Here is a 26,939-nt window from a genome sequence, read left to right as displayed (position 1 = left end):
CTGCTTTAAAATATTTATATAAAAATACAATTATGTTTATCGATTGATTGGCTAATCTTATTTAATTGTTCTATTTATTAACTATTAAGTGCAATACTGATAATATTTCAAAACATAACGAAGTTGCAAAAATGATAGAAAAATGGAAGGCGTGTAAGATAGTCTGTAGTTCTTTACTTATATTGAAAAAAATCTAACCTTAATAACGTGAGATTTAGTACTGAGACCGCTTTCACAATTTTTAGTTTTTCTTAAGTAATTACATTAGGCGAGTATCGCAAATTCACAAAATTTAGGAAACTCACATGAATACAATTTACAAGCGTCGAAGTGCCGCAGTAATATTTAATAGCAGATTTTTGGTTTAATAATGGTATCATTGAATGTCAGTACGACAGTTCATTTAATTCCTACACCAGTCAGTTTAGTTAAGTAATTATGTTGTCAGTTTGACGTTTGATGTGACGGATGACGGCTGGTCGGATTTGATTTTTGATTTCGGTTCTGCAGTGGTCGTCGTCCTCTTTCTCGATTTATCATTGATATCGCTTGTTATTTTTTGTAAGCCGACTATTGTGAATGGTGGACGGCTTTTTTAATTGCTAATATTAAATTAAATTGTTCACTGAATATCTTAGCAGTGTAAAATAGAAACTGTAGTGAAAAGTAATTGGAGGATACGCAATACGGCATATCGCGATAGTTTAATTGCATTGTTATGGTGAAAGATGTACAAGAAATTTGGTCTCTGTCGATCTAGCGCAATGTTTAGATTAACTTGTTTGTGAAATGTGATCTAGTGAACGGGGAATCGAGTGTTTTAAAGTTCAGTGTGGTGAGTACGAGTTGTTTGATAACAGTATGGTCGTACTATCAGCTGTAATAGACTAGATTGAATATCGTAGATATCTCTAGAAGTGAATTTTCCGTTAATTTTATTCTAGATACTAAAAAAAGTATTAGTGGTCATTTCTTATAATTAAACTGCAATGCCTAATTTAGTAGACTCTTACTTCCTTCTATAATCTATTTTCTATATTTTGCATAATTAATAAACATCTTAACATATATTTTTTATTGAATTTATTAATTTGAAAATAAAACCAACCGATAATAAGTCATAAAATATAATCAGTTAATACAAAAACTTTTTATTTTTGTTTATTTTATTCAGTGTTGTGTCTACAAAAATGTTAATTACATATTGTAATAAGTAATAATCATTATCAATTGTTTACTAACTGTGCCAAGTATTTAAGATTATAAGTACCTTTAGAATTAAGTCTTCTACTTTTTGATGTTATGTATGTATTATTGACCTAATTAATATTATTTTTCTACTTATAGATACTGGAGATCTTTATTTATAATCTAGGCTCTTTACAAGTCAAGGAGAAAAATATGTTTTTAATAAAATACTTATTAGGATCATATTCAAAACATTTAGAATATTTTTGTAATAAACAATATTAAGCATAGTAATAACAATACTTAAAATGTTAAACATACATAACTTAGTCCTACAATATAGATTTACAAGTAATAACCAGAAAAACAATATACATATTGACAAAAATGTGAATAAAAAGGAAAAGCTTAAACATTGATATAAATAGATATATCCACTGTATATACTTTGTAAATATAGGTATATTATTTAGTCCTTAGTGTTCCAAAAAGCTTATTTAGACTCCATCTAAATTTAGATTCAAAGTTCCTACATGTTTATATAAAAAATATTTATGGACATTATTATAAACAGTGTTACATGCGGTATTTTCTAAATTTTCTAAAGGGGTCAGATCTAGTGACATCACAGTAGAAATATATATCATATGTTTAGTTTTTATATCCCTTAAGGTATGTGTGCCATCTATTTCCATGTATGCTATGGGAAAGAGATGGTATTTATTATCTGCATTCTTTATTAAAGCAGTGTGATATTATTATTAAATAACAATATATATGTACTGTATGGATGATAATTACATAAATATGAGTATCTAACTGTATCCTAGGGCTATGCACACATACATTAGAGTAAATGTACCCTATATTCATTTACAGGGCCGTAGCTAAACTGAAGTTTAAGGTAGGGAAAAAGAAATTATTGATAGTGCAGAAGCCATAATAAAAAGCGAGTCTGTCTATTCTATGTGTATTGTCTATTTTCTCGGGACTTTTAATTTTAAGGTAGGGCTTTGCCCCTCAATGCCCCCTCCCACCTCTCCTTCCTTACCATGGCTATCCATGGCTATATGTATTTATCATCAGATATTATATCAGTGTACGACTTCTCAAAACCATGTAAAAGTTTGATTGTGATCACAAAACTAGAAAATATTTTTTTCCTAAATTGACTTAGGCTGAGAGTTGAACACAAAACCTTTTTTATAATGCAACAAAATATCCATACCATAGTGATAAAGACACAGTTAAATATAAATATAAGATACTTTAGTAAAGAAATTAACAGTTTATGAAACTCTCCCTTAAATATGCCATCATTTAATATTTATTTTAAATGTAAATCATATTAAACATAATATAATATTAATAATAATAAATTCATTATATTTCTAAGGACATATCTCAGTGAAACTAAATAGTTGCTATTTTATGTACAGAAGGCATATTATTTACATAGTTACACCAACTCATCATAATTATATTATTAGATTGGGGATGTCTAATTTTTTTTTTTTTAATTATATATAGCCCATCTTACACATTCTTAATACAGCTTTCTATAAGTGATAGAATAATTTTTTTTATTTGTCCATTATAAACAAAAAATATAACTTTTCCTCTTTATAATATTCATTTAGATGATTTGGCTACATAATGTGTAACATAAATTCATAAATGAATCTAAATATATTAAGTATTATATATTATATGATTTCACCGTGTAGTCCAAACTGAACCTTTTTTATTCCAATTTTTTTTTTATTGTGATTAATATGATTATTTACTAACTTCCATTCAGTATTTATTATGTTTAATTTTTCGTAAATAAAAACGATATACACTACCTTCTATCATAATCGACATATCTCTGACGAAGTCGCGGCAGCTAAAACTAGTTATAAATAATATAGATACCTATAAGTAACTTACAAGCATGCTTATTCCAACAAGAGGTCGTTTATTTTCGTCATAGTTCTATTATTTTATTACGTAAGTTTACAATTGTTCACTTTACAACTCTTTTTTTACAGGTGGTCGCTTGCAGTCATGGCTAGTGACGAGTCCAGTGTACGCGTCGCAGTCAGGTGAGGATAGATGTCTGTACGGGTCTATGGTTCAGATCTATGGTTCATATAATTCGGGCTAAAAACTCGATAGAGTTGTGACCATTTTGTGTTACTATGGCACACTCATGAAGGAAGGGAAAGAAAGGAGATTGTGTTACTATGGCACACGCATGAAGGAAGGGAAAGAAAGGAGATTGTTAGTAAATCTAATCGAATTTTTTTTTCTATATATTTTCACTTTTATCGCCAATGTAAATATAAATTATGTATCTAGTTCGTTAATGTTACTCCATCCGGTATATTACATCCTTAACGCAAGAGATTTATTGAATTCGGGTTATGCAAAGTAAATTGTGTGATTCGTGTATAGAGAATTTTAACTCCCCAGTCAGCAACAGTATCGTAGCATTTTATTGAATATAAAATCATTCATATCTAGATTCTTATACAGCGCTGATTTAAATTGTAATGCCAATTTCATATTAAATATATAATTTTATAATATTTTCATTATTAGTAGTTAGCAAACCTAGTTATATAAATTTTCAATATATATATATTTTTACATATTGAAACTTAGCTCAATACAGTTAAATAAATATAAGTAGATTTTTTTGGTTCTTAATTCCTAATGACAGTCGTACATATAAACTTTAGGTTCGATAGAACAGATTGTGTTCCATAGAGCAACTTTATTATTGCTTTGTTTTTACGAGTACCATAGGTTGAGGATAGTACCTACTCTTTCTATGGCTCTTACATTTTATACCGGTGCGTGTCGACAGCTGGCGTTGTATTTCTTTTTTAATACAGCAAAGGCAATCAAGCATACAGTCCATCTGCCGGTAAACGGCCACCATACCCCACGAACGCTAGCAATACTGAAGACATGCAAATAGGTTTATGATTTTCGTGACATGACATTCTTGACTCAAAATATATCTAATAATATTACAATCAAATCTCATCTTTCATATCAAAATTACATGCAAACTGGCCCTCTTGTAATCTTCGACCGACAATACTTCTGTTACAACTTCGGTCATAGCTAGCTTGAATTGGCATACAAATAACAAACTTAACGCAGAAATTACATAATATACTCACATGACCATTAATCACATTGGCCGTGTGGTCCAGCATAGAACAGAACACCCCTTCCTTTCCCATGGGTTTCGTAAAATCTAACTAAATAAGGGCGAGCGATGGGCAGCAGCGTCCCTCTTATAACATTTCCAAAGCCAAGCATGGCAACTACTGGCAAAACCCCTTAAGGGAGATACTATGTCCAGCAATGGACAGTTAAAGGCTGTATATATATCATGATACTCATTAAAAATACAAGCGAATTGAAAACCTTCCCCTATTTGAAATTATTTAAAAATTTGCTCACATCTGGAAAAGATAAAACGCGAAAAGATTGATCGAAATGAGAACTTCCTTTTTAGTACAATCTGACAGCACTAAAATATACTAAACCATATAACCATCAATAAAGATAAATGGCACATTTATTCTTTTATGGTTAGGGCAGAATTAGCATAGCTCTAATATAGATCTAGTACATTGTCATCTAGAATATTAATGCCATCCACCGCAGCTGCAGTCCTTTCAAGATCGCAGTTTTCTTTCGAGAATATTCTTAAATATAAGGAAAACCACGAACGTGATCTCTATTCCACGATTTTACTGCACTGAACTGTTTCAGTGTAACTTCATTTTGCATATAACATGAGCATATGATTTTGTATGTTTTGGAAATGTTTATGAAAAGTGTATCGAAAATTTGGAAAATGCAACATAACCTTCTCTTGCCAGTTCAACCTATAAATCATATTTTTTTCGACACCCTCATCCCCTATCCGTCTACTGCTGGACATAAGCCTCTCCCATAGACTGCCATAACGATCCTGAATTAGCTGCATCCACTGACTCCCTGCAATACATTTCAGGTTGTCACTCCATCTAGTGGGGGTCGTCTTACACTGCGTTATATATATAATATAAATTGAAATACTAAACTAAAAAAAAAGTCCTTTAACCGGTTAAATAACAAAAAAAAAAAAGTGTCATAATTCAAGATTAATTCAGCAAAAAATCTTTATTTGTGGTAAAACCAGTTATTTTGATTTAAAAACTATTGAATCGATTTTGATAAAAAATCCGTAAGTATATCAAATTTTCAAATAAAAAAGAATTTTCCAAATAGGTTTATAACTGACGGAGTTATGAAGCCTCCATCCAAAGGTTGCCTGGAAGAGATCGCTCTTAGCGATAAGGCCGCCCATTGTTTTTCAGTGTATTTTTTTCTTCTTGTAATTGTTTGTATTTATAATAAGTTTACTATTGTAATATTATGGAGGAAACAATAAAGATTATCTATCTATGAGGTAACAAACATAAAAAAGTACAAACAAAATTGAAAACTACCTTCTTTTTGAAATCTGTTAAAGAAGACAACTAAAATATTTAATCCCTGTGGTTGATACATAAAAGTTTTTTAGTTATAATCCTCCAACGTAGTCTATCGATTTATTATGTAACAATAACAAAAAACTCCCGTATTCTATATAATACATACTAAAAGCTTGTCTCTTGTTGTAATTAACCTTGTTTACGAAATCTGACATCTCTGTAGGAATTGATCGACAAATAATATCAATAACGAGATTACTTACTCGTAAGTTCACCTCCTCCTGAGGGACCTTGTAGAAGGCTACGTAAATAATACCTAAGTAAAGCTAAGAGATAAGTTTGGGAACTAAGTCTCCATCCAAATAATATATTTAGCCTCTAAAAAAATTTGCCAATAAATAAAATAAGTTACATTTTGTGACATTGGAACTTCGAAGTGTTTGATACAGTAGTTAGCTGCCTCCTTGGGAAAAGCTCTAGCTAAGTCAGTGCCCTTATATAAGTCTATCTATTGTAAGCACTTAAACTGTCCTGGTTCACATCCAAAAGTGTTTATTGCTAACTTTGTACCAACTACATAAATATTAGTAAAACAAGCAAGCCCTAACGTCTATTTTACAGACTTATACTTTTCTAAATAGCCTTATTGTGTACAGTTTGAAATATCTGATGAAACATTTTCGCCATACTAATATTGGGAGACCTTGAATAAATTATCGCTGATTACTTTTGGCCTCTTTCACCGCAAACAGAATCCACTGTTACATCGTAGACTGTCAGTAGGTAAATACTCAGGTACTTAGTTTCGTTGATGACAAATCCGCACTGTAACTCAAGTATCTACTATTACAAAAGATTTCGGAAATTTGTAGGTTGCGCCGTGTTATTCAAAAATTAACACCTATACAGCTGTACACTTTGGAAACCACAAACCCGTGGAGTTAAGTTTTATTTTTCTAACAGGTATAGTTTTCATATGAATCAGATTTCTGATTTTTTGTCTACAAACTCAAAGAAAAGTGAAAATTATGATAACGATGTTTTTTTTTTATTTATTAAACACTAGGACTATACAAAATGAGTACTCCGCAATAGGCGAACCTGTATCGCGGGAGTCCATAAATGGATTACCAAGACAATATTTTCCAAATATAGGAACAAACATTAAGAAAAAATATTTGATACTATAAAAACTGTTACTGAAATATACTATTATTGAAAAATAATCGCGGCCATATTGAAAGATAGAGCCTTCTATAAAAAAAGTTCTGTTTACACGTTGTCTTACGGAACCCCACAAACAACATTACACATGATTGGTAATGTTTCGCATATGAAGTAAAATACTACATAACATAAATACGGCAATACTTGACCTAAAGAACTACTTGTCTATGGTAATTGTATCTTTTGTCATTGAGAAGGTAAGCGTTGAGTGTATTGAAAATTGAGAAATAGCTACCAACTTGTTTGTATTGTTGTTATGACTATGAACGTGCATATTGCATTACACTGTACTCAGCTCTCGACACGCTACAAGCCTTTGTTGATAGATAATTAACTCGTGTTTACCTAAATTAGCCTATTTTGTATGAAGATGTATGAAAAGTGAGTCTGGTTATTTATCATTGTACAAAGTGTATAACTGGGCATGACGCCTGATTGACAGACATAAACCTTCACACTAAATCCCATGTGCGGATTTTAAAAGAAAATTTTCCTACATAATCATGTTTAGTCGTTTGTAATTGTAAGAAAAGAAATAAAAAAAACTTAAGATTTTTCATAAACAATACATAAATATTACAAGTAATTGTCATAAAATTATCATCAGACCAAGACGGGAGTAAATCCGAAACGATAAATGGATAACAATAATGTTATCAATTGTAAAAAGAAATATCGAGATGAATTCTGATTTAACGAAGATATAATATATATATATATATATATATACTTAACATATATATACATATATACTTAACCAAATGTTCCTTCAAAAAGTCCCTTGGTTAACATTCTATATGTTTGTATGTTCATTTATCTTTAAAATGTATTAATCTTGTAAAATATTTATTTAATTTACAAATTGTTTTGTTAAATTAATGCACCGCCATTTAAGTACTCTTTCTGTTTAGCGTAACGGCTAACTGGTAGAGAATGACATCAAGCATATTTTAGACACATTTAGTGAAAAAGTACAATTAAATAAATACATATAAAAATATATATAGACGAAATGAAAAATTCCTTTTTGAATTTGCTTAAAAGCGCAAACTATAATTTATAAGGTAATATTTTTTTTATTACTCCTAAGATTTACTAGATAATCTTGAATAACGATGCGACATTGTATGCCGGCCGCGAGGCGTGGCGTAAATGATGTAATCTATGTTTTGTATAATTTTGCCATTGTCACTTGCTGTTTGCATCCGTTAACTGTCTATAAAGAGTATTTCTTACAAATTATTATAGAATATATTACATAATACCATTTATTGCTCCTGCAAAATTTGTGAGTGGTAATGTAAGGGACGATAATAAGGGGCAGAACACAAATAATGAAAATTTACAGATAAATGTAAAAATTCCTTTTATTGAGCTCTGGAAGGGTTAAAAATTACACGATTAATAAAACATTGTGTACTTACTTATTTTTTACAGAGTTTGAGCCTCTTGCAATTTATTGTACATAATTCATACTAAGTGAATTAGTTCGACGTGTGGTCCCCCCATATAATAGGCCACCCCTTCCTTTCTCGTGGGTGTTGTAAGAGTTGACAAGGGAATGTGAGAGATGGGCAGCAGCGTTCCTCTTAAAGCATCTCTTAAGTCTAACTGCAGTTGTCAATCCGCCTACTAAGCGTGGCAACTACTGGCAAACCCCATCTTGGATGAGGCTTATTCTCAGCAGTGGACAGTTAAAGGCTGATATGATGAACTAGTTCGTTACCTCTTAGTGCCTTATAAATAGCTCAACGAGTTTCCATTAAACTAGGTAAACATATTTGAGATTGAGTATCTATGCACATTCTAAAGGTTTACTGGTAGAGAATGCCTATAGCATTAAGTCCAAGGCGGATTTAAAGCTATAGGTATTCTATATTGTACCATATTTTATTGGTTAATAAAGTTTAAAGAAATAAGGACATACGAGTACTTTTTATTCCGGTCAGTCAACATATCTCGGTCACACGAACGAAGTCACGGTTAAAAAATAGTTGTTTAATACCTCAGTAGTTTGTTATGGCTCATGAAATAAAATAAATCTAACACATTTTTAGTAACCAGCAATTAAAATTCAAGATGTACATGCATAGTATTCGAACGTTAGTGAATGAAAAACTAACGTAGTTGAAGTCACGTCTCCAATATGACGAGACCGTGTACAGAATTTCATTATGTATTTAATTTTGTCTCGTTTAAATTATATTCTCTGTCTATGCCGCAGCAGGAAATGCATAATTTTGAAGACATCCTAAATCATGAGAGAAATAATGTCAGTAATAGATATCGAATATAAAGTATTCTGCCTTAATATTTATATTATATGTATTTATATTATATTCCTATACTTATTTTTTATATTTTATACTTAATTTTAACTTCTAAATTTAATTTTAACTACCCGTTAGTATATGATTATAAAACACTTTTAAAAGTATTGTATTGTAATAGTTTTTGTTCTTAATATTATACTATTTTTGATTTATTAATATCTTAATATTACTTACTTTTATACTATTAAATAATTTACGTAATTATGAAATTAAATAGAGAAATAATTCATATATGAACCAAAATATCGATTGTTTAATATATATCTAAGGTAAATTGGTATAATAAGGTAGACTTAGTTTTCGAACACATCGATTACATTTTTTCTTGAATTCTATGCTACCTTTTAAAAATTTAACCCTAAATAAACCCAAGTTTTGCGCTTTTATATACTCCTCCTAAGAATTTGGGATTTACTTCAAAAGAAAAAGATAACGGCCTTCATTAGCTATAAACAAGTTTATTAGATTTTGTACTTTTCATGAATAGTATATTCATTTACAAATTAAGTGAACATACATCAAACTTGATGAGCTGAGTTTTAACAAATGTATACCCTAATGTTTCCAGAAAGTTATGCACGCAAGGGCTGCGTTTTATATCGATATAGCGTGACCTAAAACTGACATTTCTGAACTATACTACTAGTGTAATATATTATCTATGACTATATACTAAACAACCCGTTTCACTTGTCTAGATGCATTTTTAAAGTAGCGCAAACATTTTAACTAGTAACGAGAGGTAATTTATTACACTATCTATAAATCTTGACTAAGATCATTAAAGCACTATTACTTTAACATCTTTAATTATGATGGTAGATATTTATCGCGTTTTTGCTACCAGTTCCGTCCGCATTCTTGCAATTTTTAAGTGACTCTGAAAGAAGAGGTTATATTATATATGTATTTATTAATTTGTCTGGTCTTTTTGTGACTGTGTTACGCGATTATTGATTTCTGAACCGTTTTCTATAATTCTTTTGGCATACGATAAAATTTACTCTTGGATTGGTCTCTTATTAATTTTATAACGATTCAAACTGTATTACCGATGTACGTTGGTCTATTTACCATGCTAGACCAAACAATTTTTTCCTACATACTTGTTGAACCCAAATGCCCGCATAATCACAAAAATCAGCTAAGTTCAAATTTGTTAATTTTGTATCAAAAATAAATTACCTATATTTATAATTGAAGTTATTTTTGCTATAATTTTATATTTTGAACATGAACATTTTTGTTGTTCATTACTTTTATTCTGTAGTAATTTTTGTTTAATTTCTAAGTAAACAAACATGGTCATAGAGCACAAACTTATTTTTTCTTTTTTAAACTCTATTATGTGTATTGTCAACGGACAGCTTTACTTGTGTATAAGATTGATTAGTGAATACCGTTCTAAACGTGTCGCCCCTTATTATTCCTCCGTACTAACCTTGATTCGCAGAGATGTTTGAGCGTTTATGACAGAACATTGCAATTAACCTGCAGATGTTGGAATGTGGATGCATTTGTATGAGGATAAGGCGGGATGCACTATGTAATTACAACATCGTATACAATAAGAAAACTAGCAGATGTAAATTGCTCAGTTCAATAGTTTGAATGTATTTAAATATACATGTGAATGGTTAGAACTCATAAATGGTACTTCTGTAAGTTTATACACAAAATCAGTACTTATTTGATTAATTACTTCATAAGACCAGAGGGAGACTTTGTACAAAAGTCGTTTGCTTGGGTACCTCTGTCCCATTCGTGTTTCAACCGTAAAGCAGTTGTGTTTGCATGGCTGTGATGTGTGTTTGGATGTGGCGTGAATTTACTGGGTACGAAGAAATAACACCTGAGTCCTCAGGAATGGCAACGCATGGGGGGTATCATGGGCGAAACAATATACTCTATTATGTCCATGGTACTGCTCATGTCTATAGGCGACGGTTACCACTTTCCATCAGGTGGGTCGTCAGCTTGTTTACCATTCTAAGTTGTATAAAAAAAAATGTCGCATGTCTTTCATCATTGCTGATGTCATAATGGACTTATTGACCTGACTTCGTTTTCACCTATTCTCTCTTTATCATTAATACGTCGCCATCATAAACCGATAGGTATAACTACCGTTCCATTTTCATACATTAAAAAAAATATATTTACCATTATTTGTGATCACATAAATACATATATCAATAATAAGTGATATAAAAGGCCGTCATTGTGGCATTTGATAGTTTAGACAGAGAATGATGAATATTTAACAGGACACGTGGGTGTCGAGGATATACCTACCAAAACAATCAATAGCGTTGACCTAGTCCGCCTAGTTTTACTAAATTAGATAATATTGATCTAGTTTTTTTGTTACCACCAATATGTCAGACGTTACGTAAATCAGTTTATTTGGACATATTATTTTGTTCGGAATTACGTATACCAACCCACCGTTAACCTTATTTTAGCGACTTCTAAAATATAGGTCTTTTTGTTTTGTTATTTTTTTTTTGTCACTATGTTATTCGATTTTGAATGTCATCAATTTTAAACCGATATTTATAATTATTTTTACAATCGATAGAGTTTACTTCTATGTTTGCAATTGAAGCTGCTGTTTTTTTTTTACGGAACAAATAATTTATAATTACTTTGGAGCCAATCTTTAAGTATATCCTTTCAAATTAAAAAGAATTTTCCAAATTGATTTAAAAATAACTGAGTTATGAGGTAATAAACTAAAAGAATACAATCAAAGAATAAAGATTTGAAGAAGAAAATTGGCACTTGGGTAAAAATCAAAACCAGAATCTGGCCACCCTGTCTATGTTGTCTGTTAATTTTTCAGGTGAAGTTATCACTGCCATGTCGGCCGCCCTAAGCAGCATTGCTATTCTTAGACTAAGAATCTTAGTTGTATAAGACAGAAAACAATAACAACAAATCTCTATTATTTTATTTAGGTCTATCAATAAATAACGTGAATATCAGACACAGACGCCAAACATGCTGTAAAACAATATATTTCACCAAGTTGCCGCAACAAGAATTGCTATCCACAGTTACGTTACGTAACAGTCTAGATATTCCTGATTACCAAAGGCGCTATGTCCGCCAATTGTTAGCGCCTTCTCTGTTTTCAACTGCTGTGTTTATTGTTTTGCCGCAATGCATCCTATTATTCTTGAATTCTTTTATTGTAAATCCCTCCCTATTACATTATTACAAGGTGTAAAATTCAAAGCGTGTGTGCTAAGTTAATTCATTAAATATTCACTACACGTGCACAAGGCAAGCAATGAAAAAAGTCAGATCAAAGTGTATTTTGTTTAGTTCTTATTCCAAAGGATTTGAGTTTAAAATGGCTTATTGTTTCCATTGTCAACTTTTAATGGTTGCAAGTGTAGCGCCAAATATGGAGCGAGCCACCGAAGTTGCATTTCGATTGAAATGTCGGTTAGACAATATTACGTAACGTGTAACCTGTTGATAATAGTTATTCTCACGCCAAATTTTATTTTTTTGTTTCACGAGCTTTTGATTTTTAATTTGTGAAGAGGGATTTTGAAAATAGGTACCCATTTCTAGATGGCGTATCAAGATAAAACAAATAAATAATCTTTATTTTTACTACTCACAAGGAATATTTTACATTGTATGTCTATTTAGAATTTAAACTTAAAATTATTATCCTTGTGAGATACCAGATTTTAAGTTATGTTTTCAATAACACCGCAGTGAAACTATGCTCAAATTGATGCAGTTTTTGCATATTTCCGGAACAGACAAAAATTCTAGAAACTATTATTTCTGATTGTATTGTTCAACTCTTTTATATATCTTCTATGTACAGACATCATTTAGTTATAATTTTATTATGTTAGTAAGATTTTTATTATTTATTTACTTATTTAAATAACATTATTGACCAAAAGAAAATATGGTACAAAAGGTGAACTTAATTCTAGTAACATTCTCTACCAGTCAACCTTTAAGGTAAACAGTGAATAACGAACGTGGTACTTCATTGGGTTATTATATTAGTAATATAACTTTTTTGTACATACTATTTAGTCTGTCTAGGATATGTCGATTTACCAGAATAAAAAGCTTATGTTCTTGTCCATTTCAAATATTGCATGTGTACTTAATTTCATAACGATTCACGAGTCATTAAAGCACCAAAATTTAACAAACATATAAACTTTTAAATTTACATTATTAGAACAAATAATTAATAATACTATGTACGGATTAACAGGAAATAAATGTAGAATCAATACGGATTATCTATATAAGGGTGTAGTCAAACATGTTTGTAACGCTACAAATTGTTTCTGTGACTATGACTAATTGGTTTCAACATGGTAACTTTTTGTTCTTATATTTATAGAGATCACTACGTAATCGAAATAAAAAACTATTAAATTAAATAGGCCAGTGGAAGACAAGGAATTTATTTCAAAAGGAAAAGTTTCTCAATTCGATTGTGTTTTTTGTGTGTATTTTATGTGATATTTTACTCAATTTAGAAAAGGATTGAATTGGATGATCGAGGATTAAAGGCCCCATTGTTAGCAATACGCCATGGAAACCATTGTGCTTTATTCTTGATGAATCCGTCACGATGGACTAACTGACAAGAGAGCCTGCCATGAAATGTTTAACGAAATTTCGGGGCCAAAGGAAACATAATGTTCAAGTTAAAATTACATAATACATATTTTAAATACACTATCGGCACTTAACGCGATAAAAAATTTTTCATTGCATTCACATACCGTTTAAAAATATTGAAATATCGTTCCTTTAAACTTTTGTAGTAAGATTTATGAGAAACAAAATGTTAAGTTACATTTACTGCACCGATTTCGCTATGAATGAAAACATGAACTTGAGTCCGAAAATTTGGAATTTCATTTAATGGTAGATCTCCTGTTTTAGCCTCACATGTATGCCAGCGTATACCAATAGCGCAGGCGAGGTGCCTACATGCCACATGCATTAGGTCATAATAAATTTTTGTTTAATAAAAAATAAATGATCTGCATAAAACCTTTGTACAAAGGTCATCAACGTGGGCACCTCTGTCCCACTCATATTTTTGAGTGGTCAGAGGTAAACCATACAGTGTATTCTATAGTGTGCATAAGCCGCGATAACCACTTTCTATTAAGGAGGGCCGTCAGCTATGCCATTTCTATTCACATAAACCTTGCTGAATAAATATTGACCTTCACACACCTGCAAGCAATTTGGAAGGGCTAATGATATTCTGAGGTTATAGTTTTCACCGCAGCCCACGCCATCCGCGGTGGCTGTCTGTAGGCGAGTCCGGTTGCATTCGTATTTTGGCTCTATCTGCCCACACGCGTTCCACATTGCCTTATGCAGTTTCGCTATAATCTTGCAATATTAATTCATATCCTAAGTGCTTATTAGATCTCTAGTAACAATAGATTCTATCTGTTACTGTGTGTCAATCTCTAAGCAAATTTCATAATTTTATTTTCAAAGAAACCTAATACGTAATTTTGATTTTCTAGCGACTTAAAAAATAGGCGATTAGTAGGCGATACGAAACTGTTAGAATATTTAAATGATTCAAACACGAATTCGTAGAATTGGAGTTTAGACTGGTTTTGAAGGTAACTTATAAAAATATGAAAATTTTATCAAAGATATTTGGATCTTGATGAAGGTGTTTGGTCTTAGAATATACAAGTCTGAAAATAAGAAATGAACCTCAAGACGTGTCCCAATATTTCGAAGTTTACCACATCTGAATCTAAAAAGATGAAAATCACAGCATTGCATACAACATGCATATCTCGTAATCTTATTACTAGCATTTATTCGCGACTTCGTCCACGTAACCGGGATATGTTCACTGACTAGGATAAATAGTATATTTTCTCTTGTCTTCTTCTCTTATTACTTGTGTACTAAATTTCATAGTGATTAGTTTAGCCGTAAAGGCGCTAAGAGATAACGAACAAATTAATTTTCACATTAATAATATTAGTAAGTATAAATAATAATAAACTCTACATGGGTTTTTGTTTAAATGTAAAGAATAAGCCAGGGTCAAATAGAAGCAAGTGACACATTCGGTAGTCTCTGTCTACCCTATTATTATGTTATATATATATATATATATATATATATATATATATATATATATATATATGATGAAGAAAAATGTACTTTTAACTGACATAATTTCTTTAGGACCACAGTCACGGCCGGCAAATCGCAATACAAATACGCTGTCATTCATGAACCATTGACACAATTCTTCGACATATCCGTTGCTTGAATGGCCGGTTTTGTGTCGGTATGAGTCGACAGTTTCACCTAACTCTTGTATTGTTGTACTAAATTGCCACTAGCTAGTACTAAATTACACACACTTTTTATAGAATTGTATAAATGACATGTCACTAAAGTCACAGAAAAAATATTTCTACAGCACTACTTACGCTAATGGTTTGTTGAATCAGTAGTTTCAACAATTATCCACTTACTAGCTGTTCCCTGCGGCTTTGTTTGCGTGAATTAGGTATATTTATGTTTATTTATTCATTGTATAAAATTTCCTAAGCGTCAAATAAAAATATAACCTACACATGTACCAAATTTCATTTCAAATGAACGGATTTGTTTAGTCGCCTAAGAGTTATTGAGCGACAAACAAACAAACATTCACATTTATAATATTAGTAGCATTTTATCTAGATACAAAAAAATTATTACAATATATTTTATATACAAACCTTTCATAAAAAAATACTAATGGACAGTAAAACCAAAATGTCGCACATAGTAAAACGTTTTTTTCCTAGTGTCCCCCAAAATTTTTGTCGCATTTGATTTAAAGCATAGTTTCTCAGTTCCTTATCTCGCCCGCTCTGCCAAAGGAACAAACAAATGCAGATGACGACTTTGTTTTATCGCCAATATGTTTTTTGAATGTTTCCTAGTGTCCCCCATTTTAATTTTACTTACTTTTTTTAGACTATTTTATAATCTGACGCATTATTCATTATCCCCCTCATTTGATCCATGATCATTTGAACCACTTTCCAGGTGGGCCGTTATCTCATATACACTTACAAACTCTATGTAATGTGCCTTTGGGTGTCTTGACTGGTTGTGGTGCTGCTTGCTTATTTTAATTTTTTTCCCTTAATCTATTAGTTGTGACTCAATCTGTTCGTTATCCGAGCATAAAACAGTGAAAGGATTCAAAACAAAAGCTGGTAAAATTTTAGTGCTCATATCAGTTTTCTAAAGTGTCCGTTATCGCTCATTTAAATTAAACGTCAAGAACCTACATCGGACGCCGTAAATGTTCAAAGAGCTAACTAGTGTGGCCTCCTCCTGGCAGAATGAAGAAAAATGAAACACAACAAATGCAGATCTTGGATGACTCTACCGCGGAGACAAAACAGGATTTAAATAGTGAAATTATAGCCGAATTGAAAATTATTAAGGACGAATTGCTTTGTTTCATTTCGCGCTGAACTGATTGTATTTAAAAAAAAGCTTAGATCGACTTAAATGAGAGGGACCAGGAATTGCTCATCAATGACCTGGAAATATCGAAGTAAAGGGTCTACAACTATACAATAGTGTTCACAAATACATACATGAATGTTTCATTTAATCTTGCGTGAAGTATTGTCAGACATACAATAGGTAAAGACTCCACGTCCATTCTATATAAACGAGCGCCTTACCAAGTACAATAGGGCACTATTTCAAAAAGCGCGCGAAGCGGGTCGTCGTCTCGGGTGGAGATTTGTGTGGACGAGGCGGGGTCGTATATACACCAGGAAGGACACCACTAGCTCCTTTCACCTATTACGAAGCGAATCAGATCTCGTCACTGTTTTCGGATCAAAATAATAAACGTAGCAATATTTTTATACTGTTATTTCTCATAATTTACTGTCAACTTATTAACCATTTTAAATTTGTTTTTTGTAAAGTGTGTTTGTTTACGATTATCTTTATTTTAACAACTGGTCTTGGTTTGTGTGTGTGTGTGTTTCGCTACCCTCTCGAAAGTTTATGGTACAAAATTAGTCTCACTATAATATATTTATTACATTTATACATTGTATATATTGATAGGTGTGTGTTTTCTGGTAATAAATGTAGAATAACAACCGTTTTGTATTTGGTTATTATATTATATGTATTGATATTATGTACAATAAATTCACATCTCGTCCCCTGATTAACAGGAAAGAAAATCTATTACGCGGTATGATGGGCCGAAATAAATTTTTAAGAATTGGATTCATTAATGCCGGTTCACTGGGGACGAGACATGATGAATTTCTTCTGGCGATGAATCACCACGCAGTTGACATTATGGCTGTCAATGAGACTTGGCTAAGACCAGGGGAGGAAGGACGCGCACCAATTGTGCCTGGATACCGACTGCGTCACCAGCCACGGTCGAACGATGTGCGCGGGGGGCGTGGCGGAGGTGTCGCCTTCTATATTAAAACAGATATAAATGCACGAGTGCAAGCGCATCCAAGTCATCCAACTGTTGAACAATTGTGGTTGACTCTAAGCTTAAACAATAAAAAATTGCTTATCGGTATAACCATGGCTCGATTCTGAAATATTTTTAGATGCTATCATGGACAGTATCTGTTCCTTTGCTCATTGTGATAATGTCGTTCTGCTTGGTGATTTCAATATTAATATGATTGAAGTTAATGATAGCAAAACTAAAAAATTACATGATTTTTTAAAATGTTGTGGCTTGATGCAAATTATTACTGTACCTACTCATATTCTAAATAATAGTCAAACACTTATAGACGTTGTATGTACAGACGCACAAACTAGAAATATTTCGGTGGATCATGTCCCTGACCTTGGCCACCATTCATTCATCTCCTGCGAAATATTAGTAAAAAAAGATAAACCGCGACCTAAAATTTTAAAATACCGTCCTTTAAAGGATATATTACCGCATCTGTTCGAAGAAGATTTGAGATCAATACCATGGAATTCCATACACGAATGCCGTGGAGTAAATGATATGGTATTGAGTTTAAATAATTTAATCTTACAACTTTATGACCTCCATGCTCCAATTAGAAGTAAAAAAATTACGACTCGGTCTACGCCTTGGCTTACTGATAACGTAAAATATGTAATGAAATTACGGAATGAAGCCCATAATAAATATCGCAACTCTAAACTAGAATGTGACAAAACTTATTATAAGGAACTTAAACGTCACACCACTATTGCATTATCTTGCGAAAAAAAGGCATATTATGATCAGCATATCAATAATAACATAAATAATCCAAAAAAATTATGGCAAAATCTTAAATCAGATATCTTACCAGATGCTAAGAACTTTGAAATTGTTATAATACGAATCGTTTTATTTTTCTTTTTCAATTTTATATATATATATATTTTTTTTTTTATAAATATTTTTTTGTGTTGTTTCTTTATTATAATTCTTAATATATGGATTTTTTTTTTAACCCCTGTGTGGGTGCCGTCACATATTTCTTGTAAAATAAAGTTTTTTCTTTCTTTCTTTCTTTCTTTCAAATAATTATCAAAATCGCGTTGCGTTGATATCGTATAACATACACATCATCATGTCATCATTTCAGCTATTATTTGTTCCTGCTGAACATAATCTTCCCTCGTACACTACCATAAGGAACGGTCTTGAGATGCCTGCATCCACTGACTCCCTGCAGTGCATTTGAGGTCGTCAATCCGTCTAGTGAGTGGTCGTCCTTCACTGCATTTGCCCATACGGGGCCGACACTCAAGGATCTTTATTCCACATCGGTTGTCGGTTCTTTCGTGTTATGTGACCAACCCATACACATAATACAGGCCAATTATGAACTTTCTTGTTTTCGAGATGGATTTAAGACAAACATAATAGAGAATTGATAACAGGAAGATGTCTAATTTATATAAAAAGAAAAATGCAGTCAATTTGAGTATTTCCGTCTGTAATCCGATTAAAAACAGTCAAAGAATGAAAAATTGTTAGATCGATGTTTTGTTATATGATGTAACTTAGAATGGCAAACAAGATGACGGCACATCAGATGGAAAGTGGACACCATTGCCTATAGAAATGAATAGTACCTTGAACATAACAGAGTATACTGTGTCTCCCAAGATACTCTGCATGCGTTGCAATTCCGGAGGACTAAGGTGTTATACCTCTGTACCCGGTAATTTCATTGCCATATCCCCTGCCCTTGAAACCGAAACACAGCCATGCAAATACAATAGCTTTACGGTAAAAATACGAATGGGACAGAGGTACTTAAGCAGACACGGTTTTTGTACAAAGTCTCCCTCTGGTAAAGTAATAATATAAGTATGTTTATGAATATGCTTGGTAAAATAGGGTTAGATCGTTAATTCTAACTTCTGGCCATGGCCTAATGAGCTTATTGCTACCTAACGAGTGTTTATGGCTATAAGAAAAGCTATATAATATATATTACAATTGTGAAGTTGTAATTACGGTTTATCGATGGTAAAATGATGGTTATAGGCTATAATCTATGGAATTTTTTATCGTTTTTACGGTATATGACTGTAGCTTGTCCTAATTTAGATCTATTTATGTAAACGAAAGGCTAAATTCAACACAGAATTTATATATTTATGTAGACAAAAGATCTCCGTAAATTCGACGCATATAATTGCATTGCATTATGCAAACACATACATGAGGGGAGGAAGGGTTTATTAGAAATGCGGACTACCAGTCCCATTGCTAGCAATATACCCTATCAGGTCCACCTCCGCGTGGTCTCCCTGGAAACCATCGTGTTAAAAATTTGGCAGTGTTATAAATGTGTAATTAGGGAAAAGTCTATCATTAAAAAAAATTTTCAAGCGCATTGATGAGCGAATATTTAAGATTTATTGAAAAACTGTCTTTATTTGAAATCGGTTGATAAAGCGGTTGACAATAATTAAAGATTGTGTCCCACAAAATCACCGACTTCAATTTGTGACAAAACCAGTTATTTTGATTTAAAAAACTATACTACTGAATTCATTTTGATAGAATTTCTATGGGACCAATCTCTAAGTATAGTATTCTTTCAGATAAGAAAAGAATTTTCCAAGTCGGTTTAAAACTAATGGAGTTATGAGGTAACAAACATTAAAAAAATACGACCCATTAAAGAACCTCCGGCCTTTTGAAGTCGGTTGATGATAAAAATAAATCTGTTGATGAAGTAATTAAAACTTTAAGCGGTTTGTGTTTATCATTAGAAAAATGTCATTGCAGTCTAAAATTTCAACACTTAATTAATCTTTGTCTATGGAAATAACCAAGTGCAGGCGTTGTATCATTACAACGCCTGCACTTGGTTATTTCCATAGACAAAGATGGACGACGCAAATATCTAAATGTATAATAATATAGAAACTAGTGTGCATCTGTTTATTAATAGCAGAAACTCTCCGCACTAAACACATCCATAATGCTGACTTATCAATCCTTTAGTTTTTTTTTTTTTTTTAAATAAGTTGTGACCAAACCGTCTATTGCAAAGAGACTTTTTTTTTATACAACTTAGAATGGCAAATAAGCTGACGGCCCACCTGATGGAAAGTGGTAACCGTCGCCTATAGACATGAGCTGTACCATAGACATAACAGAGTATACTGTTTCACCCATGATACCCCCAATGCGTTGCCATTCCTGAGGACTCAGATGTTATTCCTCTGTACCCAGTAAATTAACGCCACATCCCACACTTCAAACACAGTCATGCAAACACAACTGCTTCACGGTAGAAACACGAATGGGACAAAGGTATCCAAGCAATCGACTTTTGTACAAAGTCTCCCTCTGGTAAAACTTAAAAGCGGTTTGCAATTGATTATGTAATAGCGATTCCACAAAAAAGTGATGAGGCCTTATCTTAATAACTTAAAAATTAAAAGAAAAGTATAGAAAGAGTAAACCTTGTTATAGCATACCTCGAAATCTAAAACTCAGATACCTCAAAAACTTAGAAGCAGCAAATAATAGCTGACTCTTGTTGCCAGAATTAAATCACTCGAAAGCCCTGATTTTTTTTCCGAAAGTTACTCTAAGAAATTTTTTTAAGTACAAATATTATGTATGTGTAATAAGAACTCTCAATGGACACTGCAAACTAAACAAGCACATGGCCCAACAAGGCTTATGCCAAAAAGTGTTTGCAGATTTTGTCACAATGAGGAAGAAACGCCGCAGCACTTTGTGGCTGTAGCCCATTCAAATATAAACGTGAAAAGGGACACTATAAAAACATTGCTACAAAAAAAAAAATCTTAAAATTCCTATCACTGATAGGAATTAGGAGCGAACTTTAAAAAAAGGGCGAACACAAAAGATCATGAAAATGTCGCAGTGTTACGTGTTATTTTGTTTAAAAAAAAAGCCCGTATTTCAATAATAATAATAGGAAAAACGAGGATTCGTTCAATTTTCTAACTCCACGTTTATATGCAATTGTTTCAACATTTATATTTTATTGAACAACTCTGTACGTAACGTTCCTTGGTAACTCGGTGCTCGCGTGCGCTCCATTGTGTATATTTGAGGTTGCGGACAATAGCCCCCGCCTGCAGTATAATCGCAATTGGCGAGCGCAATGCACCTTTGTTTTGCCAAGAGTAACTAAGACATGTTAGGGTGTAAGCACAGCGATAGGGGTAAAGGGATTATTAGTACTGAGGTCTAATAGCCCCATTGCTAGCAATATATCCTCTCAGGTCGACCTCCACGCGGTTTTCCCTGGAAACCATCATGGTAAATTCTTGTCGTCTTCATGGTGGGTCAACTGACTTGCATTCCTTCTCACCTATCATCTGCCAATGGTGCCTTGTCGGTGTATACCGATAGTGCAGGCGGGGTTACCATTCCATTTTTACCTATTAAAGAAGCATAGCGATATAACAACAGCCATAAAAATCCGAAATTTTGAAGCCGAATAATAAACAATAACATTTATAATCTTTACTAATATAAACCAGTGATGCTCCTATTCACTTTTGGGTTTGCTGAAAGAGAACTTTTTTAGTGTTAAGCTCGTCTTTGTACATAAGCTTACCTCTGTCATACTTGTTATGTATTATTAGTGTATACAATAAAATATAAATAAATAAAAATAAACCTGAAATGGGTTTATTTGGTTGATATCGTTTGGTGTTTTAACGGCACAAATAATTTCCATAAAATTAGGCATTCGAGTAGCCATAGACTGTGGGAACAGCTAGTATTAAACTAACGAAACTAATATACAATATCGAGCGTATGGGATATTTTACGGTAAAGTCAATGGGGCTTAAAGCACTCTCCGTCTATGGACTCCATTTTATATGAACGTACCGTTCTCATTCCCAAGGAAATATCGATAACTAAAACTAACCAAACTAACTTTTACGTTTATAATATAAGTACTATTAAATAGTTTTATTATATTCTGATATATTATGGTGTCTCAAATTATCTAATATATAAAATTCTCGTGTCGCGGTGTCTGTTACCAAACTCCTCCGAAACGGCTTTACCGATTTTTATGAAATTTTGTATGCATATTGGGTAGGTCTGAGAATCGGCCAACATCTATTTTTCACACTCCTCAATGATAGGGGCGAATCCCACCCCTAAATATTTTATTTTTTGGACAATTTATTTTATTTTTATTTTATTATGATTTAGCATTGAAAAATACATACAAATTCAAATTTTCACGCTTTTACGATCAACCCCTGTTGTTTAATCACAATTTTTATATGCCGCAATATGGTTACAAGATGACTTTCGAATATAATAATTGGAGTACGATATATTTTCATGTATAGTTCTAGAAATAATGTATATGGTAAAACAACGTTTACCGAGTCGGCTAGTATTTATATATTTTTTTAATTATATTTATATTATATTTATGAAAGAGGTAGAAACTGAAATAAACATAGATACTCCTCGTGATTCCCCTTCCAGGTAACACGACATTTATATTACTACCATTTCAAATTATTATGTATAAGCCTTTACTTTTAGCCATAAGGGGAGTATCCCCTATACTCCACATGCATGGGTTTTTTCAAGTTGACTCACACAATGTAAGTGCATGTACTGCATTCACATTTGTTAATGACATTCACCTCTAATTTATCTGATACCGAGTTACCGAGTACGGTTGCCATATAAGTGAATACTCAACACGCACACATGTAACTAACCCATTTTTATAATAAACATATGTAACACATAAGCCACGCCTTTTTCTCACAAATTCGATTAAAATTTAAATGAATTATTTATTGGACTTCTATCTCTGTGAATGTTACATTTTTACAATTGTCTAGGCATAGATTTAATAATAATACTGGTTCTGGTTAGCAAGAAGAAATAACAGCTATTTTAAATTTAATACAAATACGAATGTATTGTAACTTATTTATTTTCTTTGGAAATGGTGTAATTTCCTATATACATGGGTTCAATAATTAGCTACTGGCAGACGAATCATTTTATCTAGAATTTCAAACAAGTTAAAGAGTAAAGAAAAAGTTATGAAATCAGATCAAAAACACGCTGATATCCCGAAAACAATGTATATATGAAAATTATGATAATAAAAAGTAGAAATTAGATTCAGGGTGTTTAAAGTTACTTTAGGATCGGTAATGTGCACCTGACAACCTCGCTCTAACGTGCTATTGTAACTATTTACCATCAATCCAAATGGCTGGTCTGTATGTATGTTTAATACCATTTTAGTAAAAAAAAAATTTGTTGGATAAGAAATTAACAAGTCATAACACATAATTATATTCCGGTGAGCGGTAAGTATGGCCGCCCGCCGCGCTGTCTGCAACGTCGCCTAACCGCACAGTCTCATGGCGGGAATAATTGCAACTTCCTACCATCTGCGGCAATCATAACCTACTGATGGAACTGTATGACTCCAGTTACGCATAGCAATGTTACTGTTCCAGACAATACGAGCGATTCATAGCGCGTATAATGAAACGATTGCGACTTCCTTCTTTTGTATTGCTGTGTTCAGTACTCCTGTTGCTAGTTGTTTGATGTTATGGACTTTGGATAGACAGTTGTTTATAATCGTCGTGCATTGTTCTGTTTATTAAGATGGCATGTTACATTATGTAGTCGCCTTCTTCAGAATTTTAATAACCTGCCCCCAGATAAATGGCAACAATTCTATCGCTAACGTGATCATTTAGGTAAATTGAGTGATTTATCTGTAATAACTACTTTACTAATAATTTACCAGAGGGAATCTTTGTGCAAAAGTCGATTGCTTTGGTACCTCTGTCTCATTCGTGTTTCAACCGTAAAGCAGTTGTGTTTGCATAGCTGTTTCGGTTTGAAGGGTGAGATATGGCGTGAATTTACTGGGTACGGAGGAATTACACCTGAGTCCTCAGGAATGGCAACGCATGGGGGGTGAATGGCAAGCAACTCATGGGCGAAACAGTATACTCTGTTATGTCAATGGTACTGCTCTTGTAGGCGACGGTTACCACTTTCCATCGGGTGGGCCGTCAGCTTGTTTGCCATTCTAAGTTGTATAAAAAAACTACTTTATGGTTTAACTTATGTGTAAGCAGTGAGGCTCACAATCGCGTCACAGTCGCTCATGACTCATCATTATCATACCAGTCTTTAACTTTCCACTGTCGAACATAAGCTTCCCCCTTGGGGGGTTTGCCAGTAGTTGCCACGCTTGGCAGGCGCATTGCCAACCGCAGTTTGGCTTTGGAGATGAGATGAAGAAGGACGGTGCTGCCCATCCTTCGCCCTCCCTGAGGTCATCTCTTACGACACCCACGGGTAAAGATGGGGTGGCCTATTCTATGACGGGACCACACAACGATTCGTTTGCTATGCTACTTGTCTAAGGAAACTGCGATTGAGGATATTTCGTCCACGGACATAAATTCTATTTATTTTTTGTTCACCTTTAAATGCGACAATTTAACAATTAACAAGAGAAAGTTCAATTTCACTGATTACAAATCCCCTAAATTCACATTCGCGTGGCCATCCATCCACCTTCATGGTTAATTCCTGATGAATAGATAGATAATTTATTTGCATTACTTACATTTATTTGCACACAAACAACAATAAACATAAATGCACAGTAAAAAAAGATACATGTACAAAAAATAAAAATAAAAAATAAAATGCATAAAATTAGTAAAAAAATTTTCCTTTCATGAGTGTGCCACTGTGACACAAAATGGTCACAACTCAGCTTATTCAACCCTAAAAAGAGCAAAACACTGATATTACTGAATTGATCGCAATGGTCCGATTGACCTGACTTGATTCTCATTTACCATCATTCATTTATTAAATATAAGAAATTTACAACAGCGAGTACATTGGAGCCCGCACTAGGCGAACCTGTATCGCGGGAGTCCATAAGAGATTACCAAGACACGGTGATTTACAAATATAAATTAAATTAAAGTACTAAGCCAGTTTTACGAAAGCAACAAGTTAGAATGAAGTCATTAGTACATAACCAAAGTATACGGATAGAGCATTTCGGGTTACTATTCAATTTTCATGCTATACAAGTAAAAACGCATGTGTTGTGCAAGTGTAGTTTTTTTTAATTTGTCCCTTCTTCCCCAGAATTCGACCACAGACACCAGCAGAGGTGGTAGAGGGATGCGGCGTCTGTGCACGAGCTGGCGGTGCCGCGGGCGAGGGCGGCGTGGCGCTGGGCACCGAACGCGCGTTCTCCTTCGACTATGCCTTCGATCCTCACATCACGCAGCAGGATGTGTACGACACTTGCGTGAGGAAGCTGGTGGAAGCTGCACTCGACGGCTACAACGCTACTGTACTCGCGTATGGTCAGGTCAGTGAAATTGGTAACTTTTTATAATCGTTATTTTCCAAATCCTCTGATTGATGGCTTATTGTACGATAGCGTTACGTGTCCTTTGACACAATTCAAAAAAAAATCAAAAGTTTATTCCTGGGATTCGATTTTAAGATTCTTAATGCTTAATGGTTCATTCTAGACTACAGTCAAGCATTGTGTTCCTAAGCTGATACTGCTCTCATACGTGTATGTAGGATGGGAGCCCTTTTCGTTCAGTTTCTTTGATAGCGTACTCTGTGAATATTCCTTTATATATAAATATTTTTGATTATTCGTTTGTATTGTAGGGATCCGTACAAATTTTTATTGTTTATGAGTGGCGTTTAAATAAGACTTTATCATAAATTGGTAATTGTTTCATAAACGTAAATTATGAATGAATACATTTTTAATACTCGTAATTTAATTGTAGCAAAACCATTTATTTTCATTAAAAAACTAAACTATTATACTAATTTTGATTTTGTACAACTTCTATGAAACTAATGCAAAAGTATATCCTAACAGATAAAAAAAGAAGTTTACAAATTGGTTTACTACTGACGGAATTATGAAATAATAAACATTAAAAAAACCGAATTGAGAATCTCCTTCTTTTTGAAGTCGGTTGAAAATGTAAATAAACATATACCAACATACTATTTGTTGCTAGATATACGTGTATGTGTGTATATATATTATATCACTACGTAACTCTTACTTATGTCCTTTTAAACGTTGTTATAGTGATTGTAAGATTACAAATA

At 32.8% G+C, this 26,939-nt stretch overlaps 1 protein-coding gene across 1 annotated transcript; it reads left to right on the top strand.

Moving 5' to 3' along the window:
• The first annotated feature begins 444 nt into the window (after window positions 1–444).
• LOC128202235 (kinesin-like protein KIF21A) lies at window positions 445–26,888 on the top strand. The gene is made up of 3 exons (XM_052901809.1): window positions 445–835; window positions 3,222–3,275; window positions 25,938–26,888. The coding sequence occupies exons 2-3, from the start codon at window positions 3,238–3,240 to the stop codon at window positions 26,191–26,193; spliced, it is 294 nt and encodes a 97-aa protein (XP_052757769.1). The 5' UTR covers window positions 445–835; window positions 3,222–3,237; the 3' UTR covers window positions 26,194–26,888.
• Window positions 26,889–26,939: the final 51 nt, after the last annotated feature.

The sequence above is a fragment of the Galleria mellonella genome, unplaced genomic scaffold (genome assembly GCF_026898425.1).
Source record: "Galleria mellonella isolate WM207_F2 unplaced genomic scaffold, CSIRO_AGI_GalMel_v1 utg800, whole genome shotgun sequence".
In the NCBI taxonomy this organism is placed as follows: Eukaryota; Metazoa; Arthropoda; class Insecta; order Lepidoptera; family Pyralidae; genus Galleria; species Galleria mellonella.
This window is presented reverse-complemented; position numbering and strand designations above follow the sequence as displayed.

Bases quoted from the DNA above. Each gene is read 5' to 3' on its own strand.
- LOC128202235 (XM_052901809.1), top strand. From the start codon at position 3,238: ATGGCTAGTGACGAGTCCAGTGTACGCGTCGCAGTCAG. The intron at 3,276-25,937 runs GTGAGGATAGAT...CTTCTTCCCCAG, and splicing joins AGTGTACGCGTCGCAGTCAG to AATTCGACCACAGACACCAG.